Source organism: Patella vulgata, chromosome 5, assembly GCF_932274485.2.
Source record: "Patella vulgata chromosome 5, xgPatVulg1.2, whole genome shotgun sequence".
NCBI classification, from domain to species: domain Eukaryota; kingdom Metazoa; phylum Mollusca; class Gastropoda; family Patellidae; genus Patella; species Patella vulgata.
In genome coordinates this window covers 19309302-19324831 of record NC_065883.2, presented here as the reverse complement: position 1 = coordinate 19324831, position 15530 = coordinate 19309302, and the positions used below count along the sequence as shown (strand labels likewise).

Sequence of the window (15530 nt, the reverse complement as noted above, 5' to 3'; positions counted from 1 at the left end):
ACTTACAAACATTACAATATTATCAAATAGACGGACCCCGAGATCATAGGGTTTTTTTTCAGAATTACTCAAAATTGCCCACTTCTCTTTGATAAAAGATAATAAAAAAACATACCCATACATGTATAGTTGGCAATAGGCGCAATTAAATGCGAAACAATAACTAAATGTGCATGTTAATTTTTTCATAAATTGCCTTAAATTAATGAACAAAATTAGGATAAAGGTTTAACAATTTCAACACTGACATGACTGCACAAAAGATTTTTTTTAAACCATTGTGCTTCAAAATCTTCAAAACTGATGTTTATGGGGACCTTAACTTGATTTATTATTAAATTTATATTAACTGACTTGATTGTATTTTGATCACTGATGTCTCTTTTTTTTAAATGTAAGATTTGTTTTCATCCGAAAGGAGCTCTTGGTAAATAATGAAAACAATGTTTTGATGGTTTTCGTGATGTTCTAGATTTCTTGTTGATGGTCATCGAGTTAAACTTTGAGTATTATTAATGTATATTGAAGTAATTAAAGCAGACATTGAGAAAAGTCAACGATTTGTTTAGTAGAGTATTACAGTCAATTAAAACGCTTCAGAATAATTGACTAGAACAAGTTCATTAAATAATCATTTTTCACGAGAACATTGATAGGATGTTAAAGATATTTGATAAGCTCTTGGATACTTGTAAGCACCCATACATTTCCCCCCGAAGTACACCGTAGAGCAGCCGAAACATTGACTCCGCCCCCACTGTATGGTTATGCGAAGCAGGAGGGCCAAATGTCACGTTAAATCTCCTATTCATTCAAAACCGTGTTAAAAAATGATTCATCAAAGGCTACGATAAACTGCGGGTAAATACTCGCGGCTTTTCATCAACGTATCGCTGATATGAGAACGGATAGTTTAGTAGCGACACGCCCCATCAATTATGACGGGCTTAATCAGGCTTTGTGCCGTCAATCATATTGTCTGTAACCAGATTGTCCACTCAGATATATCAGGGGGCGTGGTTACCATGCTTAGGACAATATTGATGAAATATGCGCCTGCGCAATGATAATGATAAACGTAAATTTTGTGAGAATTGGACAGTATACAAACGTGTATAAGAGTATGACGTTACATTGCCACTCCAACCTTCCAAGTGTATCTTAGAGCCACAAGGAGATATTAAATAGGTGGAGAGGATTTTACTCGAGAAGGGAAGACAAGGATTTGCAGGAGGCATTGCTTCGAGCTATGTCCCTGAGTCCAAAGCATACTACACCTTTCTCCGTCACGGACATACTCAGTCCTTTGGACCACGATACTTACAAAAGAACGACGATAGAGGCTGCTATTCCCCCTCTTAATCCGTACCGATCGTCACAGCATCCACAGAGTATGAACGGAACTGGAGCTATGAATTTACCGGTCACCAATCCTTACCATAATTATGGAGTACCTCCGCTATCGCACCACACCCCGAGTTACCCATCCGCTTACTGTAATGGTTCGGATCTGGGCTACGGGGATCCTACCCGCCATTCGGCGTCGAGTTGGTATGGAACCAGCAACGATCCCAGATTGACATGTAAGTATATAAAATTATATTCTATTCATACTTTTAAAGCCTGGTAATTGATATTTCATCTTCAATAAGTGTCACCGTCGTCACCATCATTGTCAGTATCACCTGTCGTTATCGGCCATATTTCTCAGACAATTTCTATAAGCCCTTTATTGTTTCATGTTGTCGATATCGCCGTGAATGCTGTTAAAACGTATTTAACTTTATCGACTAACCTGTTTTTAAAGCCAGATCAGACCGTCTTAGCCGCAAGTTTTTAACCTCTTTTAAATTGGAGTAACAACTAATTAATTTGATCTTAATTTGCGGCTATCTTAGATATGTCGGGGAATAAATATTGGGGTGTTATAAGACCAATGATAAAGCTATTGTTTTGACGCGTAAATACAAAGGGAGTCTATTAATATCAATATTCTTTAGACAAGAAGGAATAACAATGCATTACTGTACGATTAGACGCCACGCGAAGACAATCAAGGGCTTAATCATGATAAAACGATAGTCCACTTATAGAATATCGGCCTTTACATTAAATGGTGATATTATTATCCAATTCTATTACCAAATAGATTTAATTTATGGAACGAAATAGGCACAGGTGCGTTATGAAAAGTTGAGTTTGTTTTTGTTAAATAATGAATTCTCGTCTGAGATTTTATAAGACATTTTGGTTAAAATTGGTTAAAAGTTCTTATTTGATAATGAAAAGAATTTTAAATCCGGGTGCCGAGTTTATTAACTACGTCCCTGTTTTGTAGAAATATTTGTAAAGGTTATTACGGACTAGGCAAGGAGTACGGAAGGTTGCTGAAGATCTTTATACTAATTAGATATAGCACTGTATATTATACAAAGAATCCGCCTCGATCTTTATTTACATACAATATTTGCTCTCCACGCGACCACGACAATTTCTAGAAAGAAAAGTAAAATACGTATAAAACGAGTTGACTATAGATATTTAAAAGAGAATTTCTTCGGGCTTGTCTTGGCATATAAACATTAAATTTAACGGGTATTGTTCATTCTCTCGCCCACTGTTTTCATCCAGTCTAAGTCAGCTTGTATATTAGTATATTAGACGATCCCCGTGAACGCACGCGATGAAAAAAACCCATTTTTTCTTTAATAAAAGATAGGTATATTTTTGTATCTTTATCTTCCACCATTGTATGTCGTACATGTGTGTATACATAGGTATATAAGTAAAACCACTGTTCATTTTATTTTCAATTTTCTAAAGGATGACAATCACGAACATAACAAGAACGTAGCAAAATATTGATACGTTCTCGAAATTAAAATATTCTCGTAATTCCTTGGGTATTTTTTGACTAAACATTAAAGGGATTCAATTTTAAAATTAAAAACCCTTTCTTGGCATATATGAGGATACGAATATATTTATTTCACAAATGAATGGTAATCCTACGTCCCCAATGAATTTTCATTATTAAAAATAAGAATCTATATACGGTCAAATAGCTTGTTTCAAGATGTCATTCATTAATGATGTATTTTGCCGAGTAAGAAATTTAGTATGGCAACAAATGCCCTAATGTCAATATTATAAATAATAATCTTTAACACTATCCTCTAGCAAGTTATATATAGATATGTATGACTGGTGTATATATAAGTTATATATAGGTATATGGTTGGCGTAGGTCTAAATGTTCTTTAGGAAAATAGTTTGTTTAAATATACACACCTAAGCCTATTTATGAACATTCAAACATATTTTTGACGCAAAATTGCATATACATGTATAACATATAATGTGATACAAAATGGATACCTTTATTCACTTGAAAATTAGTTTTAGACATTAAGTTCCATCCAATAAACTTTAATGAATGCTTCTTGGTTCCATCATTTAGAATTTTGATCAAGATTGTGCTAATATTTCCTTTGCTTCGTCACAATTATTTCATATTTTTCTGATCTTAAAAAGAAAATATTTTGACGAGCATCCAGATTTCCTGATATATAAAGTACGAAAAGAACGCTGTCTTGTCTGCATTGCTTACTGGACGCCTCAACATTGTTATTGCAACCTATTTTATGGCATTTAAAGCATTTGAAAATTAACCTTAGATAATTGTGTTCTTAAAATTAGATTTATTTTTTAAAAGAAAAAGAAAAACAAATTTTAAAAACACAAATATTTATACATCTAGATTTTAAACATAACAATATAATTTTCCATAATAAATGAAACGGAGAGAATTCTAATACAGCTAGACTATTTTTAATATTTGTATCACAGCTATAGTAATCTAATAATTATTCTAATATATATTCGATAATGTTAATATAATTATAATATAGCATAATATATAACCTAATTCTGTTTAAATTGTAATAATTTTAATATAACCCTAATAAATGATATGTCTATATTGTGTTGATAATTCGTCCAGATCTGTACCAGTTCTTATTATAATTTATAATGCTTACATAGTTGAGATAATTTTAATATATAGCTGTGATTATTCTAATATATAGCTGTGGTAATTTTAATATATAGCTGTGGTAATTTTAATATATAGCTGAGATAATTCTAATAAATAGCTGTGATTATTCTAATATATATCTGTTATAATTTTAATATATAGCTGTGATAATTCTAATATATAGCTGTGGTAATTCTAATATATAGCTGTGATAATTCTAATATATAGCTGTGATATTTATGTAATAATTCTGACGTAGCTGTAATAATTATATTAGAGCTATAGCAATTTTCTGTAGCTTAACATTTCTAATCTTTCTACATGTTTATGGACAGCTACACTAATCACTAGATTCTATACACGGACTCTGAATTTACTGGTTCCCTATTTAAACGTTTTAATCTTGTCGTTCTTTACAGGTGTATGGACTCATTTCACATTTAAGGTTCATCGCTTGTCTATGTGGGGCCATCATATTACAAAACGCTTCTGCTAGCGATAGATAGGCGTTAATAGTTATTGGCAAACATATTATCGGCTTGAGTGAAAAATGTAAATATCATTTTCATGCCTCGTCGCTCGTTTTGTGTGTCTTCATACAGTTCGGGGATGCGCGAATTTGTCGAAGTAATTCCCTTCATGTCAAGCTTATAGTTATTGTATATTCAATTCAATACAGAATAAGAGTTTATTATCAAAACGATTAAGAATAGAAATACAGGGGCTTATTTTCAAAAACTATGTGACACTTTTAGAAATCTAGAAACATGCTTCGGGATTTTTTATCTCTTATTTCTCTCGTGGAATGATAGTTTGTTCAAGCATATATTAACCGCTTTTCAGTATAGGCTAACGCTTTGAAAATCGTTCAAAAATATTTTATCCAATTTTATTCTTTCGATATTTTTTTAAAAACAGTTTGTTCCGTATTGTTCCCATTCTCTTTAGTGTCGTTAATCCCTTTGTTCTTTACACAGGTCACAATAATATGGAATATAATTACTGCTTATTACTGAGCTAGGTTTGGATTAGGCTTCCCTAGTCTTTACCAAGCAATAATAAATATAAAATGCGAAGAGACAATATATTGTACATGTAAAACAATACTTGGTTAATGCCGGCAACCAGCTACACCCCTGGTGTTCCCTATTCTTCTTGTTCCCTTTAGTATCTTTAACCCTTTTGTTTGTCTTATGTGATATACCTTAACCATTTTTCCCCAACATAACTCTTTTAATAGCCTTTGTCTTCTTACAAGATTAATCGATTTCTTGTCATTCATCCGCTAAAAACTACTCGCAAAACCCATCGCGGGTTATTAAACAACAATATTGAAAATAATAACAAAATGCCTATGGAGCTAGATCGTTAAGTGTCTATTAAAATATAAGCACGATTATTAAATATTTATTAAAAATTATCGAACATCCATAAAATTAAATTAACCGGTTGAAAACAATTAGATATGTTAAGACAATAATTTATTTAAGATAATAATGTCCAATATCACCAGTGCGAAAAAGTACTCAAGCGTAGAAATTCCTTCTCGGTATTGTTTCAAACAAAAAAAAATCACCCAGAGGAGTAACGCCGTAGAAATTATATATCGATTTCACTTAAAGCCACTTATATAATGTAATTAATCACTTAGAAAAACATATCATTCCATATATATAAAATATACACTTCAAACTCGATAATCGATTTTAAAATTAGATACCATTGCGGGCTTTTTAATCGATAGAATCAGTGTAAGATGATACATACAATATTAAATATTGAATAATAATCGATTATATTTTTTTCTTAATCTAAGTAGCATTACAAATTTTTAAAAATGAAAATGCTTAACTTACATTTATATAACCCCTCTTTTTAAAGAATTGGACTTTGGAGATCCAAATGCCTTTATTATCATTTATTGATCACATTGGATACCACGTTTTATTTCTAAAATTCATGAACAATTTACTAATTTTACTTCAACTGTACATGTACTTGGTTTCTTTTATAGAGTTGTTATATTAAAACGGTAGTTGCTCACTTTCGTCAAAGCTAACTGGTTCATTTAAATTTTAATTCAAATCAATTCTAAACATACTTTGTTCTACTTAACTAAATTTTGCAATTTCTTTAAGTAATCGTCAACAATATGAACAAAATATAATTGGTTTTGAAACAAAACAAAAGGACCTATTCATTTTAATTAATTATTTAAAGGAATTCTACGTATAAGTTTGATTAAATTAACCCCGTCAATGTAGTTAAGGTAAATTTGATCAATTGTTGGTATACTTGTTGCACACCTGTGTTGAAAAGATTAAGTCTAACTCCGTATTACAGGTAATTATTGACACCTTCTTATTTAGGCTTGCTCAGTCACTAGAGAAAAACTGCCTTGTTTGATTTTCCCTGATTTCTGCTCGGTTAAAGCCATTATACCGTGTTTGTTAGAAGGATTAAACGTAAGCATGTAACCCGCCCCGGGTCCCAACATGTTCCGCTGTATTCAGAAATTCAGGAGCAACTAAATTTCTCCCCATTTGGCCATTGTAGTTGTCAAATGGGATTAGCTTAATACAGCCATTGGTAACCAACCGAATTGGATTAATTACGACTGCACGTGTTCCATTAAATGGAGTAAAAGAAATGTAATTGACTGCCTTAAGTAAAAGATTCAATATTAATGTTAAGAATTTATATATAGTTCATTGTTACATCCAGCTCCGAAATCGTCCAAGTAATTGTACCCCCTTTTTGTTTTCATAGACTAAAATAAATATATCTGTACCTATATTTACTTGTAAATATTTCATTAAGAAAAAGACTATGACAAAATACAAATAAATACGATGGCACCTCAAAATATACAAATACATTCTAGCTTTTTATCTTGTGTTCGGTAGAAGTCAGTACATATTATTATTGGGGGTTTTCTTTTGTTACATTCGCCAATTGAGAAACAGGCATTAAAATATAGATCTTAAAGTACCGTTTTAAATTACGTTTAAATATCGTTTTAACCGATATAACAATTATAAGAGTCAGTATAGGTGTATGCCCTGTGTCTTACGTACATCAAATAAAGATTCTTTTTCAATTTGTATCTTGATAAATGATACAAATAATTCTATAGTGCTTTTAGATCCATATAATTATATTTGATTGGTTAATACAAGGTTATAACATACACCGCTGGCAATTATTCGATAGCAAATTATAGTTTATTTTCCGCAAAAAAATCCTTTTCATTGTGCTATGAAATTAATTGTGTTTTTTATCATTTCAGTTCCCAGACTAACCATGAATGCTGCCAGTTCTTGTGCCATGTCATCTATGTCGATGCCCTCATCAATGATGGGTGCCGACCAATACAGTAATTATAAAACGGGCATGCAGTTTCCCTTAACTCAGAGACGAAAAAGGCGAGTGCTATTTTCTCAGGCACAAGTATATGAACTCGAGAGACGTTTCAAACAACAGAAATATCTCTCCGCACCTGAAAGAGAACATTTATCAAGCATGATTAATTTGACACCTACTCAGGTCAAAATATGGTTTCAGAATCATCGTTACAAGCACAAACGCATGTCCAAAGACAAGGACAAGTCGGATCAGAAATCGGAATCATCGTCGGAAAGGCAGAGTTCACAGAATCAGTCACAAAACCACAGCTCTAGCTCATCTGGAAGTGGAAGTTCGAATCCTTCGCCTAGAAGGGTTGCCGTTCCTGTTTTGGTAAAGGACGGAAAACCTTGCAGTAATTCAAATGACAATCCGAGCAACCAGCAGCAAGGTCACACAAATACTTCATCAACAGGTCATTCACACGGCTCAGCAAATTCATCTATACAGTCTCCATCTTCCATGCATTCCTCTTGTGCTGTGTCCTCAGCCAAAAACTTGATTCACGTGAATTCACTCGGCTCGCCGACATTGTCCGAAATGTCCGGAACAATTTCTGCCAATAGTGTTAATTCTCAAAACCCTTTATCTCACAATTTACTGACTAACGGACTTGGATACGTTTCTACGAGTGTTAATGGATCCACACTATCCTCGTCACCCTATTTGATGAACGGAAGAACCTGGTAAAAAATCAAACTCATCAAATTTTAATCAAGACTTTTGTTATTTACATAATATATAAACTATGAGTTTTTATACTCTACGTACCGAGTGGAGCAAGAAAATAGAATGGATTCTAAATAATTATTATGCTGTGTGTGTTGAAAAATCATAAAACTTTTATATGTTCAGCTGGTCTTTGATAGCGACTCCCATAAACACTTTGTTATCAACGTGAGATGTAGGTTTCACTCCCTCTTGTTCAAATTTGTTCTCGGCAATAAAATAAAACGAAACGAAACATAAAAGACTGTAAGTTTGTTTCATTTACCTCATTTTTGTTTTAATGCCGATTTTATTAATTTTTTTTCATATCTATGTGCTATTTATTATTGGTCGTGCTTATCACTAAGATTATCATTATCATATTACATCCAATAATAATATCAGTTTATCAATGACAGTTCCCGATAAAATGGCAGATTTCAATATTTGATTACTGGTACATAATACTTGATTCATAATGCATTTTAGAATTTTATCTCTTACTCTACCATGGGAATTCATATAACGTGCCCTTTAAGATAAAACCAAACAAACAAGAGTTTCTGTGAAACGGTCGCAATTTCTTAATGTCTTTTCTCAAGTATCTGACTATCACAAATCATGCATAGACTCACATTCTGAATGTGCTATTGTATTATTACATGCGAGATTTGGTTTAGATTTCATGTTTTCATTTTTTAGTCATTGTATTCTTGCCAATATTAATGCTAAACATATTTAGCCTTGTGTTGTCAAATTTAATGTAAAATAGAACATAAAAAAATTTATGATAATTGTGCTAAACATGATTTTTTACAAATGTTCTTAAATCTGCTGCAATAATTAAGCAGACAAATTAAGATATTTATGTCCAAAATATGAACAAAAAAACAAACGCATTTTTTGTCACGCTCTAAACTTCTATAAGTGTTTAAAGCAGATGATATTAGTTTTACTGTTGTAAGATAAACATTAAAAAAATTATTGTTGAATTCGGATAATATCAATTTTTCCAATGATTTTATTTAAACCTTGTCGTGCTATACAACTGCTTGTATCTACATCTATATTACGGCACACCTGTAGGTCACGACACGCCATCTATCGGTGACTTTAATTAGTACCTAAATGATATTTGACTGTCGGTGCCCCCTAATCGGTGGTCGTATGTGTATTTATAAGATATAAGTACTTGTGATAGAAGACATATGCTAGCTAATTAGTGGTTATAAACTTCGCGACAGTTTCAGGTGGCATATATATAACACCCTCAGACAAATTTACGACCTCTTATGAACTCTTCGGTAGTTGTCGGTTGTAAAAATTGATATACCAAACACCAATAAGCATCGTAACGTGAATAATTTTTTCATAATTTTATCATTCCTCGTAATAAGTCTTGGATCTTTCGAAGTTCCTTAACGTTCCCTGTATTATCTGTGTTGTGGTTTTTAGACTTCTTTGTTGATGAGCATGTTAATGCTTTTTATTTGATTTCATTCCGTTCAAAATAATTCCCAAACTTGTGTGCATTCCTATAAATTTTATATCATTTTTCAGAGATGACATTTAAAATACTAGAATTAGATTTTAGCAGTATTGTAATTATGTTCTTATCAATATACTTGTTCGTTAGTATTCTGACAAGTTAGACAATTAATGGATTTCTAAAGCAAAAACATGCCAGACACATTCTTGGTCATTTGAACAGTAGCCTAGGATAAACCAGTTTTATCTCTCCCCCAGTTTAAATGGGGACAGCTACTGTGAAGATAATCTGTCTTAAATTCTCACCTTTATTTTGAGCTTTACAAAATGGTGGATGCCAAAGCCCAGTTTATAAATCATACATTTTTACCATTTACCGTAATCATTGAAAATTACAATATTTCAGTCTCAAAATTTTAGATTTAACTATATCGGCATGACTAATTCATTTTCCAACATCAGTTATAAGGCAGTTCTTGTTTATGTAAATGTATAAATTATTCCTCCGCTATGGTCCCCCTAAAGATGTATCATAATTTAAATGAATATATATAATATACATATAGTGTACAAGTGTGTGAAAAATCAGGGGACTAAATGTGTTTATAAATATACAATGTATATCATAATGTTAATATTTACATTTTGTCAATAAGCGTATTTAAGAAAGCATTGTAATTTACAATTGTTTGTCATTTTATGTATGTCGACAGTCAATTTGTTTAAAATCTTTTATCATCATAATATGTGTTAAATAAATTTTGATATCTGAATTTAAAGAGGTTTTTTTTCTATCTTTATCTTAATAACTGAGTTTGGGTCGCGTTGCTCGGGGAATTATCCAGGGGTGTATATTAGGCCCACCGGTTTATCTTATAGCCGCTATTGTTTTAGAAGATATCATTATCAGGGGAGTTAAAAAGTTTACCTTACTTATCATCTGTGGGGTCATTATGGACTTGTACTTATTTGCGTCTTATTCCTGTCAAGCCCTTTTGTCTTTCTAAGCAAAGAAGCCCATTGGAAAAGTTGCTGAAGGTTGCGATTGGTAATATTACAGGCAACAGAATGTGATTGTAGTTTCAAAGTAGCCAGCCGCCGAGTTGGATATTTTCAGAAGTCAATGTGGATGCGTAAATAGATCATGGCATTGATGCTGAATTTTTCATTCAAAGTAACCAATCTTTATTTTGGATCGGAAGCAAAATACTAAGATCACATTTCCCGTCACAGCCAGGTGCTAAATAACAATAATGTGTCAAAATATAAAATCACACTGTATGTGCTCAAACACAGCAAATCATTTAAACTCGGTAAATGAATTTGTCAATAGCAAAAGTGTTTCTCATTTGGATAGGTCTCATGGCTGAGAAACTGTATCTTTAATTTTGTAAATATAATACTTTATCAGCTCCCGTGATATTCCAACAGAGATTATATTAAATGTTGTTGAAAAATAAACATTGAAATGATAATTATATTCAACAATGAAATCCACTTCTACTTTGATTGACAGGTCAACTGTATCTAAATATAGCTTAATGTACTTTTGATAACAAGACATATATATATATATACTTTTCGATTATTTAACATATTCACAACCATTTGTCAATCAATTAGTGTAACTCAGACGCTAACTCTCAAAAGACCGAGTAACAACCTTATGTTTCACCGAAGCCCATTCATCTTTGATTTCAAAGAGGGGTGTGTCGGTAAACCTGACAAATTCTAGTAACCATTGACCTACGATATGGTAATAATTTAACTTTATAATTTTCAAAGTGGTGCAGAATGTTAAACAATAGAGTATGGTGCATTTAATAAGAGATAGAAAAGTACAATAAAAAATTCAAATGTTATTTGGAAATATTTACATTTTAACAAATAGAGTGCGTCTTTACTATGTTACAAAATGCTTAATAAAAGAACTTCAATAACGACCAAAGAAATATTTCCACAACCAGCAGTAAAACTTATAGTTTATTTTTGATACCATTTTGCGAAGTTTGTGCTTTATTTTTATTTTCAAAACAATTATTCAGAACAATCCAAATTCAGTTTTCACAAAATTCCAAATATTTATTAATTTATTTAGTTTTGTGATTAAAGAACACACCCGCCTTGAAATAAAAAATTCCAACAAAATCGCTTTAAATACAAATAAAGTATGTCGGCATAATATTATGAATTTATTTTATTATATCACAATAATTTGATTTGTATATGAATAATTTCTGTCCTTTAACTTTATTTTATGTTGAGGTTTTCTGTCCTTTAACTTCATTTTATTCAGAAACGTGCCGACACAAATCTACTTTATGTAGTTTTCTCATGCTATAGCTTACACAGCGTATATTATATGAATGTCACCGTGTTGTTGCTGTTGCTAATATCCATTCTTTGTGTGATAATATTAAATTTTAATCGCTGGGTTTCACTCATAATTATAAGGGGGTTAATATTATACGATTACCCGCAAACCTTAAACACTCATTTTAGTTTACCCATAGATGACAATAATAAAATGCTCTAAATTTCCATACCAGCTAGTAAAATATTTGTTTCATAAATCTTTAACGAAGCAAGCCACAAAACAAACACCGATTCAAAACAGCCGTAGAGATGACAATAATGTTTTTAGAGATCTGTCACGAAGTAGGGAATTTCCCAAATTAAAATAATTTTCATGATTTTTTTTATTCTTTTCACTTACTAAATTTCTTTAATTTAGTTGATGGATTTATGGATTAAAAAACACAGACTATATATGATTCGATCAAATAGGTTTTAGTTTTCGTAGTTTATGTTTGTTTGTTATCGGAGGCATAAGTATATATATATATATATTATATTCATTGCATATTTTTTTTTTAAATGTTTTTTAAAATATGTTTAGATTTCAAAAACAATTTATTCCTTTTCCTTATCAAGTTTATTGTTTTTGATAGATTTCAATGCTGCTTTTTTATCATTTTTTTCTGATGCCTTTTAAATTATTCCACAGAAATATAACCCTGACGGACTCAAACTGCCCTAAATATTTCAGCATTAAGAATTCTTAAATAAAAGATCAAAAATCTCCTTTAAAATGTAAAGCAAAATCGTTGATTTGGCAATTTCGTTTCTTTGAGGATATTTTGGCATTGTTCATGTTCTCTTTTACCCTGTGAGAAGTCTGGATCACTTCTTTTGGCATGAAAATATTCGCATGCTATTGATTCCAAGAAAGAAAGATAAGACCAAAAAGTCATTTCCGATATTGATGTTTAAAGACGTTTCTGAATATTGGTAATGATCAAGGTGTTTAGACATTTAAACAACTTAAAAGGAACATTTTCTCCCCATTTGCATTTATTGAATTTCAGTTTTCGTTTTATAGTTTCTATGAGTACTCTCAATTAGCGTTTAGCTAAACAACTTAAATTGGTCTTCTAGACGGAAGTGGATTACTTGGCCGCCATTTTCCTTATGTCTGTCTGAATCCAGCACGTGAGAAATGATTGACAGGAGAGGGGAGAATTTGTTTTGTTATTCGACAACATAAAGATGCTTTTCAGATGTTTTGAGATTTCATGTAGGTCAAATTGTTTCTTGCGAGGTTTTTTGAAAAGGAAAAATTAAACAGATTGCTGCTTTTTAAAAATTTTAACTTAAAAAAGAACTATTAAAATATTTTATCATATTGTCTATGGTATTTTGAAATACACTCCACATGTCATAAAGTAAATATAATGTATGTAATGGGTATGTTCAATTTCACCGGTTATAAAGACAAACTGTCTATTCTGTATTCGTCTGAAAACTTCACGTGGCTTATTAGGTCCCTTTATTATAGGTACTTTAGTATTTGCTTTTTTATAATCTTTGTCTCTACATGGATGACCAATGTGTTCGTAATCCATCACGACATAATACAAAAAATGAAATGAAATGGGGTTTAACGTGTCCCACTGTCCTACTCCGACTGGATTAATGAAGACGGGCATACACCATTTAGTGTGCTATGAGGAAAATATTGTCCAGACAGTGGTACTACGGTCTAATCTCTTTTCGAATTCTGTCAAGGTTTTTTTTAAGTGTACGCCAATGTGTACACGGGACCTTGGTTTTTCCTCCCGTCGAATGAATATACAGGTATGTTGTCATTTTTGGTATCTTTTTTCGAGGGGATTTTCCTGAGGTGTAACCTTTACTACGGATGGTTTATTTGAAAGATGTTCCGTCATGATGAGTAAGAAGTCTATATAAATACAGAATTTCCTCTCATCCGAACGACTATATATTGTCTCTTGCCAGGCACTCCGTCCTGCACCACTCACAAGGGGGAGCCACGCCGGAAAAACACGATAAACTTTCTCGACCAACACCGGGATCGAACAAGTTCTTCCAGATCCTGTGTCAGCACAATGAATACTTCTTGTCATTTTGGTATCTGTTTTTCGAGGCTGCTTTATTGGAGAGAGGTTCTATCATGATGAGTAATGAGTCCATGTAAATACAGAATTTGGTATGTGAGTGTTTAATATTTTGAGCACCTTTATTTATAATTTCGACAATCCTTAAAATACATATACGCATCTTTTGGAATCATGTTTAATAAGTATTATACGCCATACACCAATCTCATTTCTGAACCAAAGTTTGTCGAAAAAATACCTCATCACCGATGGTGAAATGACGACGATGGAGGCATTACTTTATCGATTCGAAACGTATTTATTTATCAGAGATGTAAGTCTTTGATAATGTCATACCCAATGAAAGCAGTGGTGAGTAGTAACGAGAGTAAGTCTTGATGAATAGTCGAAGAAAAAAGAAATGCAAACGTTTGCTCTCAAGATGTCACAGACTGAAGAAATAAAGCTAGCCCACCAACGTTTTATCAACATACCACCTCTAAGCATGTAAATTACGGGACACCAAGGATAAGCCATGATTAAAAAGATAAAGAGCACCCTTTTCTCTCGTGTTTTAAGTGAGCGAGAAATTACTATGTAAAATGATACTACGAGCGTATATAAATTATCCGCGGTGAAATAACACACACAGACAAATTGTATAGTATTGTGCGGGAGATCACAGGGGCATTACCAGTGTCGTTTAGCCTACTTGTTGGGTAATATTTGTACACATATACAAGTTTTATCACTCAATGTAATCTATACTCATGTCTAAGTGAAATTAAAAGCAATAATGTAATAAAGTCAAGCTGTCTGTCTACTATTGAAATATTTGGGTATTATGATTTTTATGTGTATTTTTACACGGTTGTTTAAAGGAACAAGGCCGCTTACGAAATCGATTTGGTTAGGGTTGATTTATTTACTGGAGTTGCGATCAGCAGAGATATCCCAAAACACGACCCGATAGTCACTGATATTCCACATGTCATACAAATCGAATGCCGTTATATAAGTTATATTTATGGACAGAGTCAACACCGCTTTGTGGACAGCATTTTTAGAGCAATACAAACTCGTTCAATATTCACCATAATATAGACTTCACGTGTTCACAACGTATGGACCTCCATGATATTTATCACATGTCTTAAGAGACCTTTTTTTATTGGCTAGATTACGTCCCAACATATTCATTTTTCTTTAACATGTGAGGAACGTGTAGGGAACATTTTGGGAGCAGTAAACAAAAGCATACGCGGGATTCAGATTATGTGGGGGGGGGGACAGTGTCGGTATACATATATTCCACAAATATTGATCCGTGTGTAGTGGCCATAATTTCCTCGACGAGCAACTGTTATATATATATCACTTATCACTGACAGTAACCCCAGCCCCTCTCAGAAATGAAAATAAAAAATCTGGTGTAGCCTTTATAATCGTTTGTAGTAGTCTATATAATCGTTTATAGTAGCGTAAGTAATAAT

At 32.3% G+C, this 15530-nt stretch overlaps 1 protein-coding gene across 1 annotated transcript; it reads left to right on the top strand.

Moving 5' to 3' along the window:
- The first annotated feature begins 1127 nt into the window (after positions 1-1127).
- On the top strand, positions 1128-8821 carry LOC126821005 (homeobox protein Nkx-2.1). Its single transcript, XM_050549243.2, has 2 exons — positions 1128-1583; positions 7326-8821. The coding sequence occupies exons 1-2, from the start codon at positions 1250-1252 to the stop codon at positions 8129-8131; spliced, it is 1140 nt and encodes a 379-aa protein (XP_050405200.1). The 5' UTR covers positions 1128-1249; the 3' UTR covers positions 8132-8821.
- Positions 8822-15530: the final 6709 nt, after the last annotated feature.